General features: G+C 34.6%; 1 protein-coding gene across 10 annotated transcripts in view; it reads right to left on the bottom strand.

Moving 5' to 3' along the window:
• Positions 1-15,120, bottom strand: part of LRRIQ1 (leucine rich repeats and IQ motif containing 1) — a 232,535-nt gene extending 217,415 nt beyond the window's left edge. For all 10 annotated transcript variants that reach the window (XR_007154269.1, XR_007154268.1, XR_007154271.1 and 7 more), the window contains exons 1-6: positions 15,072-15,120; positions 10,266-10,409; positions 8,537-8,648; positions 4,378-4,469; positions 2,895-3,012; positions 1,636-1,859 (exon numbers count right to left, since the gene is read on the bottom strand). Coding sequence is in view for 7 of the 10 variants with exons in the window: in XM_047868661.1 (XP_047724617.1) it covers positions 1,636-1,859; positions 2,895-3,012; positions 4,378-4,469; positions 8,537-8,648; positions 10,266-10,409 (690 nt within the window). In the remaining 3 variants the exon portion in view is untranslated. The remainder of the gene's footprint in view (positions 1-1,635; positions 1,860-2,894; positions 3,013-4,377; positions 4,470-8,536; positions 8,649-10,265; positions 10,410-15,071) is intronic.
• Between the last annotated feature and the right edge of the window lie 5,755 nt (positions 15,121-20,875).

Below are 20,875 nucleotides of genomic sequence, written 5' to 3'. Positions count from 1 at the left end.
TTTGCTTTAAAACAATTAAAAATGTCAATTCATTTGAAGAGAATTTAAAAGTCAGATGTCTTCTAAATCTGAAAACACCACTAAGAATCAATAACAATGATGCATTTAAGCACAAGACAGCAAACACTACTCCAATAATCTTAATTATATTAAAGCGTTTCCTGGAATTAAAAAAAAAAAAAGCTTCTGACTTTCAGAAATGACTGATTAAAATGGTCTGTGGGAATGAAAACATAATGAAAGGAAAGTTAAGGATGCACAGTTCTCTATTAGAAAAAGCCACAACCAAACTGGCTCTGTAATATAATTGTTTTTAATTTATTTTCTATAAAATCAGGAAATGCAATGTACTCAACATGGAGGGCTAGAATACCCTGAACTGCATAAGTGACCATATCCCAATGCTCTCTACACAGAACAGTCAAAACTATTAAGTTGTGGGTAATATGTAAGTCAATTTTAGTAATGTAAGACAGGGAAGTCAGTCCTGCCTGTTACCCACACATTCTAAGCTCATGGGCATTCTGATGCCCATAAAGTCAAGTCCTAAAAATTCACCAGTTTCTCAATACACCACTACCATGACTTGAAGTTGTGGACCCCCTGGGGTAGGGTTAGGAGGAAACAAAAATAAAAATATAAAACTCCTGGGGCTCCTGGGTGGATCAGTGGGTTGAGTGTCTGACTTAGCTCAGGCCATGATCTTGCGTTTGTGAGTTTGAGCCCCACATGGGGCTCTGTGCTCACAGCTCAGAGCCTGGAGCCTGCTTCGGATTCTGTGTCTCCTTGTCTGCCCCTCTCCTGTTCGTGCTCTGTCTCTCAAAACTAAATAAACGTTAAAAAAAAATTTTTTTTTAAACAACAACATAAAACTCCTTCACACCAAAAAAATCTCTGGCCCAGGAATTAGCTCAATATGGGAGCAAGGCATAGGCCATCACCTACATGGTTGAACCACTTCAACCAAATGTTTCATGTAACTGCTATATATTAGACCACATAGCAAGGATATTTCATGATCAAGTAAATTATGTTGCCTTCTTCCATGATAAGAAGGGTATGAAAAAAACAACAGTTTATGTTCCAAGTATCAGCCTTTCTAGGACAATCTTTGTAACTTCATAGACCCAGGGGACCCCCAAGATCCAAAGAAGCATCTGAAATTCCAATGAATTACAGTGAAAACTAATCAAGAAGTCCATAGTAAATCCTATTACCACAGTCAATTGCTTCAACTATCAGAAGTACTTAAAACCCACAGAATAGGGTGCCTGGATGGCTCAGTCAGTTAGGGTCTGACTCCTGCTCAGGACATGATCTCACAGATTATGAGTTCGAGCCCTGCATCAGGCTCTCTACTGTCAGCACAGAGCCCGCTTCAGATCCTCTGTTCCCCTCTCTTTGTACTCCTCCCCCACTCAGGCTCTCCCCACCCCCTATCCCTCTCTCTCAAAGATAAATATTAAAAAAATATTTTCTAATGTCATTTGGTCCAAAAAGTAAAATTCTATTAAAAAAAATACACAGGACATAGCTCAATCCATGCCATAATCCAAAACACCAGTACTATTCAGAAGTAGTTACTGATTCAAAAAATGTATGAAAAACAACAAAAATTAAAAAAAAAATCCTTACCTTGTGAATATTCTCTAATTTCTTCTTTTCAACTTCAAACTGTTTCATCCAGCAATGTCTCTTTTCTTCTTCTTCTTCAAATTGCTTTTGTTCTCTATCCCTTTGAGCTTTGAGAGTTTCTTTCTCTTGGTCTTCCAGTTCTTTCTGTTTGTCTTGCCAAGCTTCAAAAGACTGCCTACATCTTTCTTCCACTTCACAGTATCCAAAATTTATATCAGTATCATCTGCATTCATGAAGAGAAACATTATTATTATTATTATTATTATTATTATTATTATTATTATTAAAATAATGCCTTTCAGTGTGCCTGGGTAGCTCAGTCAGTTGATTTCAACTCATAATTTCAACTCAGGACATGATCTCAGAGTTGTGGGATTGAGACCCCCATTGGGCTCTGTGCTGGGCATGGAGCCTGCTTAACATTCTCTCTCCTTCCCTCTTTCTGCCACTCCCAGCTCACACTCTCATTCTCTCAAAAAAGAAAAAAAAATCTAACCTCTCAAAACTGATTTAATGTAAAGTATAAGGGTAATTTTGAAATGAAGAAATAATGTCAATGTATTACCAAAGTAAAAGGGACAATATGCAAAAAATACATTCTTAAATATACATAAAAATTCTATTGCAGTCATATATAAGGGAGTTCCATTTCAGTCAATTAAGAAATTACATAACTTGCCTTAAACTATATACCTAAAACTTAATGTAAAAACATAATATGTGTGTGTGTGCTGTACTTAAAAGATACTTAAGGAACATAGTTAAAGGACACTTAAAAATCCAAGGCTGAGTATATCTATTTCAGTCAGCTATATAGATGGAAAATTTTAAATATATTTAAATCAAGTTAATTTAAGAGGTATAAAAAACTATGAAAATATGGGGTCACCATGGTGGCTCGGTCAGTTAAGCATCTGACTTTGGCTCAGATCATGATCTCGTGGCTCATGACTTCAAGCTCTTTGTCAAGCTCTGTGCTGACAGCTCAGAGCCTGGAACCTGCTTCAGATTCTGTGTCTCCCTCTCTCTCTGCCCCTCCCGCTTGTGCTCTGTCTCTCTCTTTCACAAATAAATAAACATTAATTTTTTTAAAAACTATGAAAATATGAAATTAAATAAGTACAGTAAAGCATAATAATTTTCAAATATCAGGATTGTATTTTTTTAAATGTCAAAAGAAAACTCTTAAATCGTTTTTCAGATAACTACAGTAAATCACATTAAAATTATCAAAACTATCATTCAGCATTTAGCCCACCTGACAAAACATGTTCATCTACAGGCAAATCATGAGGACCAGGCTCTGGAATAGAATCAGGACTGCTACAATGGGTTTTACTCCTCAGAAATTCTTCTTTTTCTATTTCAGATAACATCTAAGAGGTTAAAAAGAATGCCAATAATTAAAGAAAGAGTCAAGCAATCGCTTTAATAATGTATCAAGTATTTACATACACATATCTAGAAATTTATTTACTTTGAATCTCTCTCAAATACAACTCTATAGCACACTAAAAATGTTTTTCCCATGCAAACAGACTATATTTTACCCTCCTTATTTTTCAGAATTCTAAGCACTCTCTGATATTCATCTGCACTATTCAGTTAAACTGCTTGAAAATCTGTGGAACAAATAAGTCATAGGAATAAAAGGTATAGCATTAGGAATGCAGTCAATGGTATACAGCCATTTATGGTAACAGACGGTAGCTACATTTGTGGTAACCATAGCATGATGTGTGGAGATGTTTTATTACTCTGTATACCTGAAGCTAATGTAATACTGTGTGTTAACTATACTCAAATGAAAACAAAGAAATTCCTTGAAAATTATTTCCAAATGTTTCTACTAATGTTTTCTTCTTAATATATTTATATATTTCTCAATTAGAGTGATTGCTCACATATACAAACTGCTGATACATTCAGTACATTTAAAAAACAACTATTTGCTACTTTAACCTAAATTATGAAAAAGTCATAATATTGATGAATACTTTTCCATAATTAGACCTGCACCATATTCTAGCTGGTAAGATATAGGACATCTATTTCAATGAAGTAGCAGTATGATAATTCAAAATTAATATTTCAAGTTTGTTACCAAAAAAAGGGAGTCGAGACATATATATATATAAGCAACTTTCAAATTACACTAAACATCATAGGGACCAGGAGTAGAGTTAGTAAAATTAGACATAGTTGGGTAAAATGAGAAGTAAGAGTCCAAAATGCTGAACCTGTAGAAGAAACTTTCTCAAATACATTTCTAGAGGTTTTAACCAAAAATGCTAGGCTCTCCTTTCATATTATTTCTTTAAGAATGTTTTTATTTTATCTTTTTTTTTAACTAACATAAGATGTTCTATTTTAAAATTTTCCATAGGGTATTTAAAGTCTCTACTGTAACAGTACATTCCTAAGCAAGGTAATTAATATTATAGTCATTGTTTTCTTCCTTGGAGATTTTAGGGAAAAAATAATCACACAATATAGTTAAATTTCCAGGTACTGATGGTTCAAAGCACTATTTCTAATATTTTTAAAGGTTGAAATTTGAGTTGTTGTCTATTACATGCCAGAGAAAAGCACAATACTAAATATTATTTGCTTAAAAATAATTAAATTTTTAATTTTTAATCAGTGAACTTTAAATGAGTGAACTAGCATCCTTTATAAGAGGGAAAGGTAAATTTATAACTGTAATATTGAGTACTTTCAGTCAAATATTGATCATATACCTTTATTAATTGTTCCGGATTTTCTTTATGTTCAGTTGATAATTCTATCTTTAAATGCATATGATTATTAGAAACCACTCCATAACTATAGTCTAGAGAAAGAAAAAAATATTATAGCTTTAAATATTAGAGAGCAAGGCAAAACATGTTAAAATCTCAAACGCTTTCATCATCCTTTAATCTCAAATTCTATCATAGTATATTCTTTTTATTTGTTTTGGGAGAGAGACAGAGAGAGAGAGTACATGCACATGCGCATGAGTGTGGGAGAGGCAGGGTGAGGGGGAGAGAAAGAATCCCAAGCAGGCTCCATGCTGTCAATGCAGAGCCTGACACAGGGCTTGATCTTAAGAACCATGAGATCATGACCTGAGCAGAAAACAAGACTTAGATGCTTAACCGACGGAGTCATCCAGGAACCTCTATCAGTGACTCGATGATGAGTCACACAAAACAATAGGAAAATAATGAAAAATAAAGAACAGAGGAAATCTGTAATCTTTGTTCTAAAAATAAAAGTAATAAATTTATAAAGCACTCTTTTCATCACCTTTCATATTTTATACTGAAGTTTATTTTCCATGTACACAGAATAATGCTGTTTTATACTGCAATGACGCCCTAATTAGAAATCAACAAAAGTTCAATTCTACCTGCCAAAACCTAGCAATATAAGCTTGCACAAGATATTAAAAATACTTTAATAAAATTACTAATTTAAAAGATTATAATTATTAATGTGAATGAAGTGAGCTTTCATTCCTGGTTTTATGTGTTTTTTGTTGAATTTTATTGTCCTGTTACCATTTGTGTAGATGTAGTTTTGGTTTGTTTTTTTTTTTGTCCTTATTCAGCTAATGTGTTCTATCCTGGGAACCTCTCCTACTAGTAAACTATTTTTTACAGATGACTGTTCTGCTGGTTAACTACCTCTTCACACCAGTTTTGTCCGATAGCATATATTGCCTTCAACACCTACTCACAGCCTTACCAGCATGATTTCCTATGTAAGAGGTTGAAAGCAAAAATAACATTCTACAGATTTCTTTGAAGCCAGGTTTCAGAGGGTGATTTAGATTCTGTGATATATTTAAGTCTTTATTTTCCTAAAAATATTACGTGTGAAGACTAAAGACTTCAGCTAACTGCATTCCTAATTAAGATCTAACTGTAAATGCATACAGAAATCTAAGCAAGAACTGCCTATTTAAGCTCAGTCAACCCACAGAACCATAAAAGATAATAACATATTGTTATTTTAAACCACTCAGTTTGTTTTGCAGCAATAAGTAACCAAAACATCTACTCTATGCATAAAAACAAACACACAAATACCCCAAAAACCTTTCTGCTTAAAGGAGCTAAAGTAGCTTCTGTCTACAAATGAGAGCCCTAAACAAAATATCTACATTCAAAAATGAAATTAGCCTCTGGCTTCTTTTGTATGTGTGTTATGCTTGTACAGATTTATATTTGAAATATGTAGCTTTTTATAAATGAAATATAATCTTCAGATTTGTTTATCCTTGTGGATTGTAAGAAATCAGTTGTAAAATCATACTGATTTCTTTTTTTCTTTTTTAAAATTATACTAATTTCTTTAATTTTTTTTTAATGTTTATTTATTTTTGAGAGAGAGAGACACACAGAGCGCAAGCAGGGGAGGAGCAGAGAGAGGGAGTCACAGTATCCGAAGCAGGCTCAAGGGTCTGATCTGTCAGCACACAGCCCAATGTGGGGCTCGAACTCACAAGTTTTGAGATCATAACCTGAGCTAAAGTCAGACACTTAACTGACTGAGCCACCCAGGTGCCCCAAAAATCATACTAATTTCTAATGACATTTGAGAAGGAAACCTTTTCCACCTTCTTGCCAGGTTATCATTTTAATCATGTTTTCCACCCTTTTCAAACAATTTTGATAATTTGAATTTTCTTGAAAAATTATTCTATCCTTTGATACTATCAAACTTATTTCATTAGAATGATACATAAGATCTCATAATTTTCTAAACCACTGCTACAACTGTAATTATATAACCTTTTATGTAACTAATTTTCTATGATTGTGTTTCCTTCTATTTTTTCTTAATTAGGCTATATAATTGCTAATATATTTATAATATACTTTCATTATATTTACTTCAGGAAATATAAATTTAAAAAAACATTAAAATTCCCTATAACTCAACTACAGACAGTCACTGCCAAAATTTGAAGCATCTACATATAGTAAGTATTTACATATGTACACAGGTTCTCAGGACAAAAATCTTGGGAATCAATTTCCTCTCTTCCTTTCATTCCAATCCACCAATAAAACATCCATTGGGTTCTTTTTACCTTAAAAATGGTTTCTTGAATATGACTATTTTTCATCATTTCTACTCAAATCACTCTCATTTCTAACCACACTATTACAACAGTTTTGTAGTAGACTTTTGCTACCTCAAGTCATCTTTTCTACATAATCACCAGAATGATTGTCTCAAAATGTGTCAGATACTGTCACTCTTTACTCAAAAACCTTAGCATACAGAGAGTAGAATCCAAAGTCCAGACCATGATTTATAAGAGCCCTCTATGATCTGACACGTATATGATCTGTGCTTTGGCCTTTACACATCCTTCTTTCTGGAACACTGTCTCTCTAGATATCCACGTAGCTCACCTTCTCATTCACTGAGATGTCCATGTGGCTTACCTTTTAGTCATTGCTTAAATATTACTTTCTCAGAGAGGCCTTCCCTGACTTACCCTACCTAAAACGGCAACCTCCAATCTCTATCCCCTATCTTAAACTTTTTCCTTCATAGAAGTTATCATGATTAAAATATTACATATTTATTTATTTATAGTCTATCTCCCCACACTGGAACATTAGAATAGGAAAGCAGGACCTTTGTCTATTTTGTTCTGTGTTATAGTCTTAGTAGCTAAAACAGATCATTTCACACAGCAATATTTGTTGAATGAATATCTATGAATATCCATATTGTAACTTACACTAATATTTGCATAAATAACACTGACTTTTATAATTTTAAATACTACATAATGAATATTTTTATGCTATTAAATATCATCTAAGCCATCTTTTTTAATGGGTGTAGTTGCACACACTAAGATCCTATTAAACACTTAGGCTGTTGCCATTTTTCATTATAAACTAAACCTTGATTAATTCTAATTAAATCTTTAATCACTCTATTATTCTTAGAATAATTTAAAGAAGTAAATTTGCTCAGCTGAATCAAATAAAACTTGTTAGCCTTCTGATATAAATGGTTTTTCTCCAAAAAGATGTATAAACTGATACTTCTAAAATATTCCTGCAACCAATTTTCTTTTCTTTAATGCAAAGTACAGATGATCCTTGATCAACATGGGGATTACAAGTGACAACCCCCATGTAGTAAAAAATCTGCATATAGCTTTTGTTCCCCCAAAACATAACTACAAATAGCCTACTGTAGACCAGAAAGCTTACCAATAACATAAAGTCTATTAACATATATTTTATATACTATGTGTATAATGTACTGTATTCTTACAACAAAGTAAGCTAGAGAAATTAAAATGTTATTAAGAAAATCATAAGGAAAAGAAAATCCATTTTATAACACTGTAAAAAATCTGTGTATAAATGACCCATGTAATTTGAACCAGCATTGTTCAAGAACCAACCGTCACAGAGTCAGTTTAGCTTCAGACTTCGGCTCAGGTCATGATCTCGAGGTTCATGGGTTTGAGTCCCATATCAGACTCTGTACTGAGAGCATGGAGCCTGGAGCTTGCTTCAGATTCTGTGTCCCTGTCTCTCAGCCCCTCTCCCGCTCGTGTTCTGTCTCTCTCTCAAAAAAATAAACAAACATTAAAAAATTTTTAAAAAAAGAATCAGCCGTAATACAATCTCTGGTTTTAATTAAGACTGGTAAAACAAACTGTTGGTGGCTACTATTTATTAGACATATAAGGAAAGTAATACAGGAAATAAATTAATGGAGTAAATAAAAATCTCATATATTATATACTAGAGACAAATGCACATACATGTGTATGACAACAGATAAGAACTTGAAACAATATAATTTTCTAAATTATAAATCATTCCTGCTTACAGAAAACTTATCTGCCAAGCAGTTAAAAACTGTACTTACTTAAAACCTCTGTATCTTCCAAGTCCTGAAGAATGAGCTCTTCAACAGTTTTACTCTTATTCTTTATGATGTCAATACAGTGAAGAACTGACTCAGGTAACTCATCCACATCCTCAAATTTAAAAAACATGAAATCAATGGTTAAATTGTTTATTAAACCTATGTATCAAATATTTGATAAAAGTTTTCATACACCAAAAATTTGAGCAAAATATGTGAATGAGTTCAAACAAGTATATTGGTTAAAATTTGCTCTTCATTTTCAAGTGGTTATGAAGCACATCCATGATTCTGTTGGATTTCACATTTAAATGAAAAATTTCAGAATTGTTTGTCTCATTTGAATATCATTACTATTATCATTATAATGTAAAAATATTAACTTTCCAAAAGTAGTATATAGGTTATTTCAATCCTAATTGAAAATCAAAGTAGAACTGCTTTTTGAAATTTAACAAATGAGTTGTTTTTGTTTTTGTTTTTAGAAAAAGCTTAGTGGAGATTTCAAAGACAAAACAACTAAAGCAATTTTACCTATTTGATACTTAAAAAACTACAATAGGCCAAAACTAACAGAATAACGGAAAAGAATAATCTTAGATAGAGCTAAACATATACAAAAGATAGGACAAATCAATTGAGAGGTCCCTTGGTGGCTCAGTCAGTTAAACATTCGACTCTTGATTTCAGCTCAAGTCATGATGTCATGGTTCATGAGTTCGAGCCCTGCATAGGGCTCTGTGCTGACAGCATGGAGCCTGCTTAAGATTCATTCTCATTTTCTCTCTCTGTCTCTCTGTCTCTCTCCTTCTCCCTCCCTTTCTGCCCCTCCCCTGCTCACATTCCTTCTCTCTCTCTCTCTCTCTCTCTCTCTCTCTCTCTCTCTCAAAATAAATAAATAAACTTTAAAAAAAAAAAGCAGTTCAGGGGCACCTGGGTGGCTCAGTCGGTTGAGCGACCGACTTTGGCTCAGATCATGATCTCAGGGCTCCAGAGTTTCAAGCCCCACGTCAGGCTCTGTGCTGAAAGCTCAGAGCCTGGAGCCTGCTTCATATTCTGGGTCTCCCTCTCTCTGCCCCTCTCTTGCTCATGCTGTCTCTCTCTGTCTCTCAAAAATAAATAAACATTAAAAAATTTAATTATAAAAAAAGGCAGATCAATTGAGAAGAGGTAAATTATTCATCAAGTGATATTAATAATATTAACTAAATACATGCAGGAAAATTTCTAGCTAGATCTACATTTTATAACATAATTGAAAATAAATTCCCATTAGTTTAAGGATTTTGATGTAAAAGAATTAATCTGTGAATAAATTTTCTAAGCATATAAACACTGGGGAAAATGCACAAATGAAAAGAAGATATATTTGATTTCCAAAAAAATAACTATTTCTATAGATCTAAAGAGTTTACATAAATTTTGTTTTTCATGTATATCTAATAACATTAAGACACTCATGAGGAAGTAAAAAAAAGCGGGATATAAATAATTATATGTATAATATAATCCCAATTTTGCAAATAAATCCCACACATATGCATATGAAATTATATGTGATTTCTATTTTCATTTTTATATTAAAATATCTAACAATACACATTGTTTAAAAGGGATCATAAGTTAAAAAATTATATAACTATGTAAAACACACTGAGAAAAGTAATATTTCTCCTGAAAAGTTTACTCCAGTTAAAAGGCTCCTAAAAGTCAAGTATTTAACACTTACTGTATCACTATCAACACTCTGGGTTTCTGATTTTGAATCACTATCATCATCATCTTTTTCCAATGAAGAAATGCTGATTTTATCCAATTCAGCTTCTATTTCTTCTTCGAGCTTTGCTTCATCATCATTGTTGTTTTCCATCATCTTTCATAATAAAACACAAAACCATTTAAGGAGAATTGAGAGGTGCCTGGGTGGCTCAGTCAGTTAAGGGTCTGACTATTTCTGCCTAGGTCATGATCCCAGGGTTGTGGGATCGAGCCCTGCATTGGGCTTCTTGCTGACAGCATGAAGCCTGCTTGGGATTCTCTCTCTCCCTCTCTTTCTGTCTCTCTGTCTCTCTCTCTGTCTCTCAAAATAAATTATTTAAAAAAATAAAGAGAATTGAAGTAGCTAAAATGAGTAAAAACTATGGGTTGTTTAATGTGTCATACCAATGTTCTGTGTAAACATGTTTTCATCTAGGAAACTTTTATCATATCTTATTATGGTAGTACCATATATTAGAAAACATTGTTTTCTCTCTACGTTAATTCATTATTTTTTTAATGTGTGACTACAAAATGATCAACTCTAATACTAATCTCTTAATTCTGTAAGGGAAAAGTCATGTGGAATGGACTGTCTTAGCTTTCTGAACCAAGAAACATCACAGTAAAATTCATCCTCATGGGTATAATTAAGGGAAAAATACCTCTGAACAGCTTGAATATTCGAAGATTCGAATAGTCAAAAGAGAACAACTCAAGTCTATACGTGGGGCAATATATGGTTATTTTCTACTCATTAACTCATAGTTGTCAATTTTACTATAGATAGTCATCTGTTTTTGACAACAACAACATGTTATAATAATGGATAATATATGGATATCCATAATGGATAATGGATGTTATAATAATGGACAGTATATGGATATCCATATGGATATATGGATAGTATATAAGATTAATACTTATTTTATTTAAATCTTTAATGATTATAATGGCTATGGATCAAGCAATACATTACAGTATATCTTCACATAATCATCACATCATCAACCAGCATTAGCTTCCAGGTATTGAGTATCTGTGACAAGCCAGGCACTAGAAGACACTTGTGTGATTAATAGTTATCAGAGTAAATTAACAGGGTTAAGGTCATTATAGTCATTGTATTAATAATAAAACCAAGGTTTGAAGAATTTACTTAACTGTGCATAGTCATTATGCTAATAAGCAATGGAAACAGGACCCTAATTGAGAGACAAAGCCAGGACTCTTCCCACTACAACATGTCCTACAAACTTAGTCAAGCTCTTCATCTGCGCAGCAGTCTTTCTTAACATCTCTTAATCCAACAATCTTCAAATTTCAGATGATATGCTCAAAAACAGACACTCAAATCAATGGAACGCAATAGAGAACCCAAAAATGGACCCACAAACATATGACCAACTAATCTTTGACAAAGCAGGAAAGAATATCCAATGGAATAAAGACAGTCGCTTCAGCAAGTGGTGCTGGGAAAACCGTACAACAACATGCAGAAGAATGAACCTGGACCACTTTCTTACACCAGACACAAATTTTAGATGATAATTCGTGAATCCAGAAATTACTTCAGTGGCTCTTGATCATAAAGTTTTAATGATGGAATAGGATAGGAAAAATTAGGGTAGGTCATAAAAGAAACTATAAGTTAACTATATATGTTAAAGATAAAAATAGTTTTTAAAACTTTTGTTTCACTTGTAAATGGGTATATATGTATGCATGTGTACATGAGCTGCAGTGTAGTTGTGTATTTGTTTTACTGTGGGTCTTGGTTTAAGGGAAAAAAGTTTGAAAAATTCTGTACTAGTATTTTGTTTTCCAGACTATTCCAAACTTTAATTCTTTCCTCAGGTCCCTGGCCTTTCCAGTGCTGTGTTCTTGACTCTTCTTCCTTTCTTCCTTCTTTCTTTCTTTCCTTCCTTCTTTCCTTTCTTCCTTCCCTCATCTTTTCCTTCTTTTACTCATCTCAAAATCAAGTTTTTGGGAGCCTACAAGGTACATTAACATCACTACTAGGGATAGAAATATATTGATTAAATAAGAAAGTATCCTGTGTTCATAGTTTATGATCTAGTTAACAAAGAAAATGAAACATCCTCATTTTCCTATTTCTTTTCCTGAAATCTTTTCATATTCATCTTACTTGGAGAGGAACCCCTTCCTAATAAAGTATAATCTTGTACCTATGCTTTGAATCTGACAATTTCTCACATATTGAACTGTGTTCCATCCACTATTTTTTCTGTTTATTGCCTCGCCATACATTTTTATTCCACTTGCCTCTCTTCTACACATAAACACAATCAGTTCACTCCCATCCAAAAATCAAACAAACAACCTGTGCCTGCCTGTCCTATAGCTATACATATTGCATATCTTTCTTTCACATACAATTGATTTAATTGGACTGGTCTTCCCTTATTGCCTATACTATTGGGCATTTATTCCAGAGAAATAAAAATTTATTTTCACACACTAAAACTTGTACATGAATGTTCACAACGGTTTTATTCATAATAGCCTCAAACTGGAAACAAGCAAAATGTCCCTCAGTAGATGAATGGTTAAGCCAATTCTAGCACATCCATACCATTCAATACTACTCAGAAAGAAAAGGAATAGATTTTACTACACGTCACCATATTGATAAATCTCCTTGAATTTCTAGGGAACTATGTTGAGCAAAAGCCCAAACCAAAAGGTAACATACTATATGATTCCACTTATGTAACATTTTGAAATGACAAAATTTTATAAGTGGAGGAAAGATTAGTGATTCCCAGGAGTAAGGGGTGGATGGAGTTGGAGGAAGGTGGCTATGGTCATGAAAGGGCAACATGAAAGATCCTTGTAGCATTGGAGCTGCTCAGTATCTTGATTGTAGTAATAGATAAGTGAGTATATTCAGATGATAAAAATTATATATCATACACACAAATGAGTACAAGGAAAACTGAGTAAGATTAGCAGACTGTGTCAATATTAATATTCTGATATCAGACTATCATTACAAAATGTTACCACTGGGGACATCTGCGTGCCTCAATCAGTTAAGTGTCTAACTCTCGACTTCAGCTCAGGTCATGATCTCATGTTTCCTGAGTTCGAGCCCCGTGTCAGGCTCTGCTGACAGCACAGAGCCTGCTTGGGATTCTCTCTCTCCCTCTCTCTCTGCCCTTCTTTTGCTTGTGCACATGTTCGTTCTCTGTCTTTCTCTCTCTCTTTCAAAATAAATAAAGAAACGTTTTAAAAAAAGTAAAATTTATTTAAAAAATGTTACCATGAGGAGACACTGGACAGAGTGTACAAGGGATATTTCTGCATTATTTCTTAAAACTAGGTGTTAATCTACAATTATCTCAATAAAACATGTAATTAAAAAATCCTAAATACTCACTAAGAAAACAGTTAAATAGATTATGATGGATTCATAGAATGGAATACAAGTCCTTTTAAAAATATGTATATTTACTATGCTCCTGTGGAAAGGTAACAAGGAAGAAATCATTGAAAAGAGGCATATGGCCAAAAAATATGTAAAGTAGTATCTCTTTTGTGTAACTATACACACATTCACACATTTTTTTTAACACAGAAACTTTCTAGAAGAATTTGAGGAACTTTCAATTTACATTTCATACCTTTATGTTGAGTGATTTTTAAAATCATGAGTAGGTACTCCTTTTGTAATTCTAAAAGCTCATTTTAATATACTCAATTTTACCCATAATCTCCCTCCTCCAAAGGAAAACAAAACAAAAAACAGAACCAGTGTAAAATGCTATCTTGTTATCAAACTCATTTAAAGTGCAATTCAAAATATTTGTTAGATGGAAAATTAGATTTTTTTTAAAAACCATAGTTATAAAGCAGAATGCACAGGTACACAAAACTTTATGTAGAAAGAAAAGAAGTAGAATAGGGTAAAGGTAAGAGACTTTTCCATTATATGTCCCTCTCTGCTCATCTCCTGGACGTTTAGATCGGCCTGCCCAATTACATATCCAAGCACATACGTGATTTTAAATTGTCTAGTAGCAACTTTTTAAAAAGTAAAGAGAAACAGGTGAAATTCGTTTTAATAACATTTTATTTAACCCAATATATCTAAAATATTATTTCAACATGTAGCCAGTACAAAAATTATTAATTATTAAGATCAATGTAAAAAGTTTATATTTTTGTTTTGTATGCTAATTCTTCAAAATGTGCTGTGTGTTTTACACCTACAGTCCATCTCAATTCAATTCAAGACCTTTCAAGCCCACAGCGGCCACCTGGTGGTGACAGGATGGGACAGTGCAGCCTTAGATGTATCCCACTGTAAATGGGCTACAGTAAACTACTTAAAGCTGCCAAAGATGGGAAATCTTAAGGAACTCCACTTTCAACTACTGTTCTTCAACTATAAAGATAAGGGAGGGAAATCTACTTTAAAAGGCAACTACAAATTATGAAGGAAAAACGAAAGGAACGGAAAGGAAAGGAAAGGAAAGGAAAGGAGGGGAAGGAGGGAATAAAGGAAGTGTCGTTTAAGGAGGGGGAAGAAAGGTAATTACAGAAATCTCCCTAGATCGTTACGGTGGATCTTCAAGTTTTGAGTGAGCCACGAAATCTCCAAAATCTAAGAGAGCCTAGACTCGCGCAGCCACCCCTTCAGCCCGCGGACCCCACCGTTTGTCCTAAAGCCTGGCCTCGGCGGAGAGGCGCCCGCCTCCGTTTGCGCTCCCCGCTCCCACAGCTCTGTGTCGCCTCCCGCGCCACCTACCCCAGCTTTGAGGGGCTCCGGCTCACCCACGAGCGACTAAGTCCCTCGGCTGGGTTGGAAGACAGCGCGCAGAGACTCCAAACAAAGCGTAACCACGACAACAACCAATCCCAAGGAAGATGGACCGGTCTTTTCTTACCGGTGCCCCAGTAGGACAAACTGTCTCCGCTCGAAATTGGAACGAAAGCTGCATCTCAGGAGTTGGACGAGGAACTTCACATTTTTTTCCAGGTAAGTTTTAACATTTAAACACTTTTAGAAAGTATTTAATAAAGAAACATTTTGTTACAATTAGCCAAGTGGAGGTAGCCTGACCTTTTAACTGTTTCTGATCTATATTTATTACTTCCATCTAGAGAATGTTCATTTGTCCATGTATAAACTGGTCCTGCCACTAAACCTTAATCTTGAATAGTGATTTGTGGGGCGGGAAGTGTGGAAAAGAAGCCAATAAAGCCTTTGCTTTACACGACAGCAGTTTATTTTTAAAAGGAAAAGTAAATAAGTCAATTATCACTCAATGCCTATCAAAAACCTCTCAATGTATAGGGTGAAAATATTTAAAAATTCTTTTCTGGAATATGTTTTACTGTAAAATATTGACAGTGACACCCACTATTTTCATACAAAATTTTAAGCTTAAGTATATATCATGCTATTTAATTTTAACTTTAAAATTCATCTGAGTTTCTTTTTTTGTGGAGCAAATACATAGTGTACAAAATGTGAACTTTATTTTAGTTAATAACGGGTATTTCTGATTTTAATTTTTTTAAGTTTGCAAAGTATTAAATTCCAAGAGGAAGTGTCTAAGCATAATTGTAAAAGATATCTGAGATACGATAAACTAAACGCAAACATTTCACTGAGCCTTTGAAAGAAAATAGACTATTTCCTGGTAACAACTAACATTGCATCAACACAAGAATGAATAATATACAATGAGAAGTAAGTAGATTTTTGATATTAAAAAACACAGTGCCTCACTCAAGAACGGTAATGATTTTGAAAAAATAAACTACCTCTGGTTTCAAATCTAATTAAAAGTTAGGATATTTTTTATTATCAAAATCCATGCTCAAGTGCCATTTTTTCTTTGTTTTTAGTTTAGTTTTGTTGCAAATTTGCAGACTATTCAAATTCTTCATTGAAAACACTCAGGCTATCGAATCATATTGAAATTCACATGTAAAAATCTTAAGATTGGTTTTATTTGTAATTATGAAACTATTCACGCTTTTCTTAAAAAATATCAAATACATTAGTAATCAATTAATTTCCAGAACTAATTTTAAATAGCTAACTTAGTAGTCAACTTATTTGAATGTAATGTCTAAATTGCTTTTTTTCTTAAATCTTACCCTGACAAACAAACTGATTAGCAAAAAAGAAAAATATTTAGAGTTCTTCTGAGGATAAATTCATCCATGGTGCATGTTACTACACCTATTATATTCTTATGTTATTTTTTTACCTTGGAAGAAAACTGACAACCCTATCAATTAGTCATTACTTAGCTGTCATTAATATCACGAATTAAGAAATAAATACAACAATTATCTCAAATAGTTACATATTATGTTTTGTGTGTTTTGTTTTGTTTTGAGAGAGAGAGTGAGAGAGAGAGAGAGAGAGAGAGAGAGAGCAGGGGAAGTGCAGAGAGGAAACAGAGAATCAGAAGCAGGCTTCAGGCTCTGAGCTCTGAGCTCCGAGCTGTCAGCACAGAGCCAGACCTGGGGCTGGAACCCACAAACTGCGAGATCATGACCTGAGGTGAAGTCGGGTGCTTAACCAACTGAGCCAGCCAAGCACCCCAAATGGTTACAGATTATAAGTCAATTTAACTTGAAACTATTGCTTAACAGGGCGCCTGGGTCAGTTGGTTAAGCCGCCGACTTTGGCTCAGGTCATGATCTCGCGGTCTGTGAGTTCGAGGCCCGCGTCGGGCTCTGTGCTGACAGCTCAGAGCCTGGAGCCTGTTTCAGATTCTGTGTCTCCCTCTCTCTGACCCTCCCCTGTTCATGCTCTGTCTCTCCCTGTCTCAAAAATAAATAAAACGTTAAAAAAATTTTTTTTAAGAAACTATTGCTTAACTATGCAGCATTTAACATAAACTTATTTCATTGCAATCTTCCTAGAAAGTGTAGTCTAAAATTGAGCAGGTTAGTTTGTCTATAACATTTTAACCTGCATTTTTTTCCTTTTTAATACATAACTTTCTTTTCATTAAATTCTGCTCTTGTTTTGAAAAGTATCTGAATGATTGTATTTATAGCCAATTGACCTAACACAATATATTTCCCTTAGAGAGCACATAATATTCATTGAGGAAATAAAAGGATGAAAGAGAACTATTTGTTCTTCTGATATCTAACAAGAAAAGATTTCTTTGGAAATGTTAGTTGAGTAGTGAGATTACTTTAGTTTAAAAATACTGTTCAACAGTTGTCTTAGTTTTTATTCAGCAGTGATAAAATTTAAATATCCCAGAGTATCATTATAGTACTCAAATAGCTGCATACCAGGTGTTTGTTTTATTTTCTTGAGGATGACTATTGAGTAATAATAGTTTTAATATGTGACCTGTAGTGTTGGATTCTTAGACCTCTGCTTCTCTTTTTTTCCATTTAAAGACTATTGCGGACTCTCAAGTTCCTCCTCTAACCCTTTTGGTGCTCTCTGTCTGCAGCTGACATGACTACCTACTTGACTTCATCACTTTCCTACAGTCCCCATCCCATTTCCCAACCTCGTGTGCACCTCCCTTGTATCAGATTACTATTCTAGGGGCACCTGGGTGGCTTAGTTGGTTGAGCATCCGCCTCTTGAATTTGGCTCCTGTCATAATCCCAGGGTCATAGGATGGAGCCCTGCCTTGGGCTCAATGCTGAGCATGAAACCTACTTGAGATTCTCTCTTTCTCTCTCTGTCTCTCTCTCTCTCCCCCCCCCTCCCCTGTTCACACTCTCTCTTTCTCTCTAATATATTTTTTCAAAGAAAAGATCACTGTACCATAATAACATTTAGCCCAGTACTAGACTAAGTGCTTTACAAACATAATCTTGTTTAACACATCATATCTTGTTTTCACAACATCCCTTTGATGTTCCTATAATCTACATTTGCAGATGATGACATGGGGGCCTGGAAAGAGTAGCAAGAAAGTGGTTTATATCTATGGGTTTGACTCTCAGCTCTGCCAAATATTAACTAGGTGAACTCACGAAGGTTATTTTACCTTCCTGAGTCTCTTTGGTCATTGACAATCCTGGGGATAAACTTTGATGGTCAAGGCAACCCATATAAATGACATATTGTAAAACATGGCATAATGTTGCTAGCCCAAGTACTTAAGCTCTCTAGACCTGGTTTCAGGTGTTGTTTGGGGCTTTTTCTAACATCCCACTGCTGGCAATTCTACCTCCTGTTGTTTCTCTCACATCCTGGTACTGTTCTCCATCCCCACAACTATCTTGTACTTTAGACTACATTCATTTGTTGTGAACTAGTACATCAGCTTCATAAAGTACCTCGCTGTCTTAGGTTTCTTTTCTAATTTGACTTCCACGCTGATGATGGAAATATGGTTTCCAATACCTGCAGAAAAATAAAAGTCATTTCTTAGCAAAGCGTACCTGATCTTTCACAATCTTTACTGAATCTACTTCTCTAGCCTTATTGTTCATCTCTTGCCATTCGACCCATGCCCCCACACCCTTCATTGTAAAGCTTGTGAACACAGTGTTCCATCTGTCTTGAAATCTTCCTTTGTCTACCCCATTTTTGTCTGACTGGGACCTTCTTAAGCATCCTTCAAGGATTATCTCAAATTTATCTTCTCTCTGAAACTTCCCAGTTGTGCTTATTCCCTGTCCCCACACCTCAAACACAGAATTAAGAGTTGGCCCCAGGTTTTGATATTTGACTCCCTGACAGGTTGTTTATTCATTTTTTTGCCTCTATCTCCTGGCACTCAGAAGCAACTTAAAAATGATAATAAAAAGTAATTAGACTATTACTTAACTAGTGAAAAATGACACCTATGAATAGGGAAATCATTGTAAATTGTCTTTCCCTGTAGCTTTAATACTACTAATAAATATCTCAGCTATTGGACCATTAATTAACTAATCAGGAAATGAACAAAAGAAATGCCACACCAGGACCTTATTTGATTAAGTTAAAAACAAATTCTCTGTCTGTAGTAAAATAATGACAATAATACAAAGTTCTTCCACACTACAAATATTTAAATAAGAACTTGTGTATCTTTGTGTTAGCACGTCTTTATTTTCATTGATGTTGTTTCCAGTATGTGGGGCTTGTGACTGGAAAGATCAGCATATGACCATCCCCTGTTCTCATTATGTGCAAATATGGCTACAGGCTTCCTTGACTTGTTGCTTAGACACCCTATTTGTCGTCTTCTAACTCTTTGACGTGAACTGCTTGCTGTGATCTGAAAGTTTGTATTCCCACACACTTCACATGTTGCAATCTTTATACACAAAGTGATGGTACTTTTAGGGTACTTTTTCGAAAATGGGACTTTTAAGGGGTGATTAGGTCATGGGTTGATCCATCATGTGTGGAATTAGTGCTCTTATAAAAGAGATCCCACAGAGCTCCTTAGCCCCTTTCCCCACAGGAAGAAACAAGAGGAAGTTTGAAACCTGGAAGAAGGCTTCCACCCATGCACGCTGGCACCCTGATCTCAGACTTCCAACCTCCAAGACTGTGAGACATAAATTTCTTTTGTGTATAAGCCACCCAGTCTGTGGTATTCTGTTAGAGCAACCCAAACAGACTAAAACACTGCTGTTTTGAAGGTACCATGAGCAGCCTTCTTACCAAGTTGGCTGACCTTGACAATATTGCATTCTTACCCTTTTTACCTCTATGTCATGCAACATTATTTTAGAAAATGTTTCCTCTATTGATTTCCATGAGATCATACTTTCACTATGTTCTCATTTTGTAGAAGTCTGCATTAAAAAATTGAAATTCCTAATGATGTCATTGTTTGTTATCAAATCTCTGCTCACTTTTATCTGTAGTCAATCCCACTCCCTTTCATTCATTTCCATGACATCAGCTCCCTGTGAATAATTCCCACATTGCCTATGATATCTATTTACTTGCACTCCATTTCCAGTGGTTAACCACAAGATATATTAGGAGATATCTTCTTCTAATTCAAACTCATTTACTAAAAATGAAATTTATAATTTTCCCCCAATTTCTCTATTGCCAGTGATTATCACTATTCTTTTATTTACCCATCCTACAGGAATCATTCTGATTATCTCTGATTCTTTCTTTTTCATGGTAACGCATCTTGAAACTGTATCCAAGCCCTCCATTTCTCCCTATAATGATCTCTTACAATGCCCTTCCCTAACTGCTTGGTATTTTGTTTGGCTCTTTTCACCCTAATTCAATTCTTTCCTTCATCTTGGGCACATAGTTGACGCCACCTCCATTGAGACCTAAGTATGTGCCAGCGGAATATGTACAGAAGAGAAGTGTGCAACTTTCATCCCACTTGATTAAAAGATGCTTGCCGAGTTTGCTCATCCTCCTTTCCTTTCTTTTTTTTTTTTAAGTTTACTAATTTATTTCTTTTTGAGAGACAGAGCATGAGCAGAGAGGGGCAGAGAGAGAGAGTGAGACAGAGAATCCAAAGCAGGCTCTGTGCAGACAGCAGAGAGCCTGACATGGGGCTCGAACCTGTGAACTGTAAGGTCATGACCTAAGCTGCAAGCAGACGCTTAACTGACTGAGCCACCCAGGCGCACCCCCTC

The sequence above is a fragment of the Prionailurus viverrinus genome, chromosome B4 (assembly GCF_022837055.1).
Source record: "Prionailurus viverrinus isolate Anna chromosome B4, UM_Priviv_1.0, whole genome shotgun sequence".
Classification (NCBI taxonomy): domain Eukaryota; kingdom Metazoa; phylum Chordata; class Mammalia; order Carnivora; family Felidae; genus Prionailurus; species Prionailurus viverrinus.
This window is presented reverse-complemented; position numbering and strand designations above follow the sequence as displayed.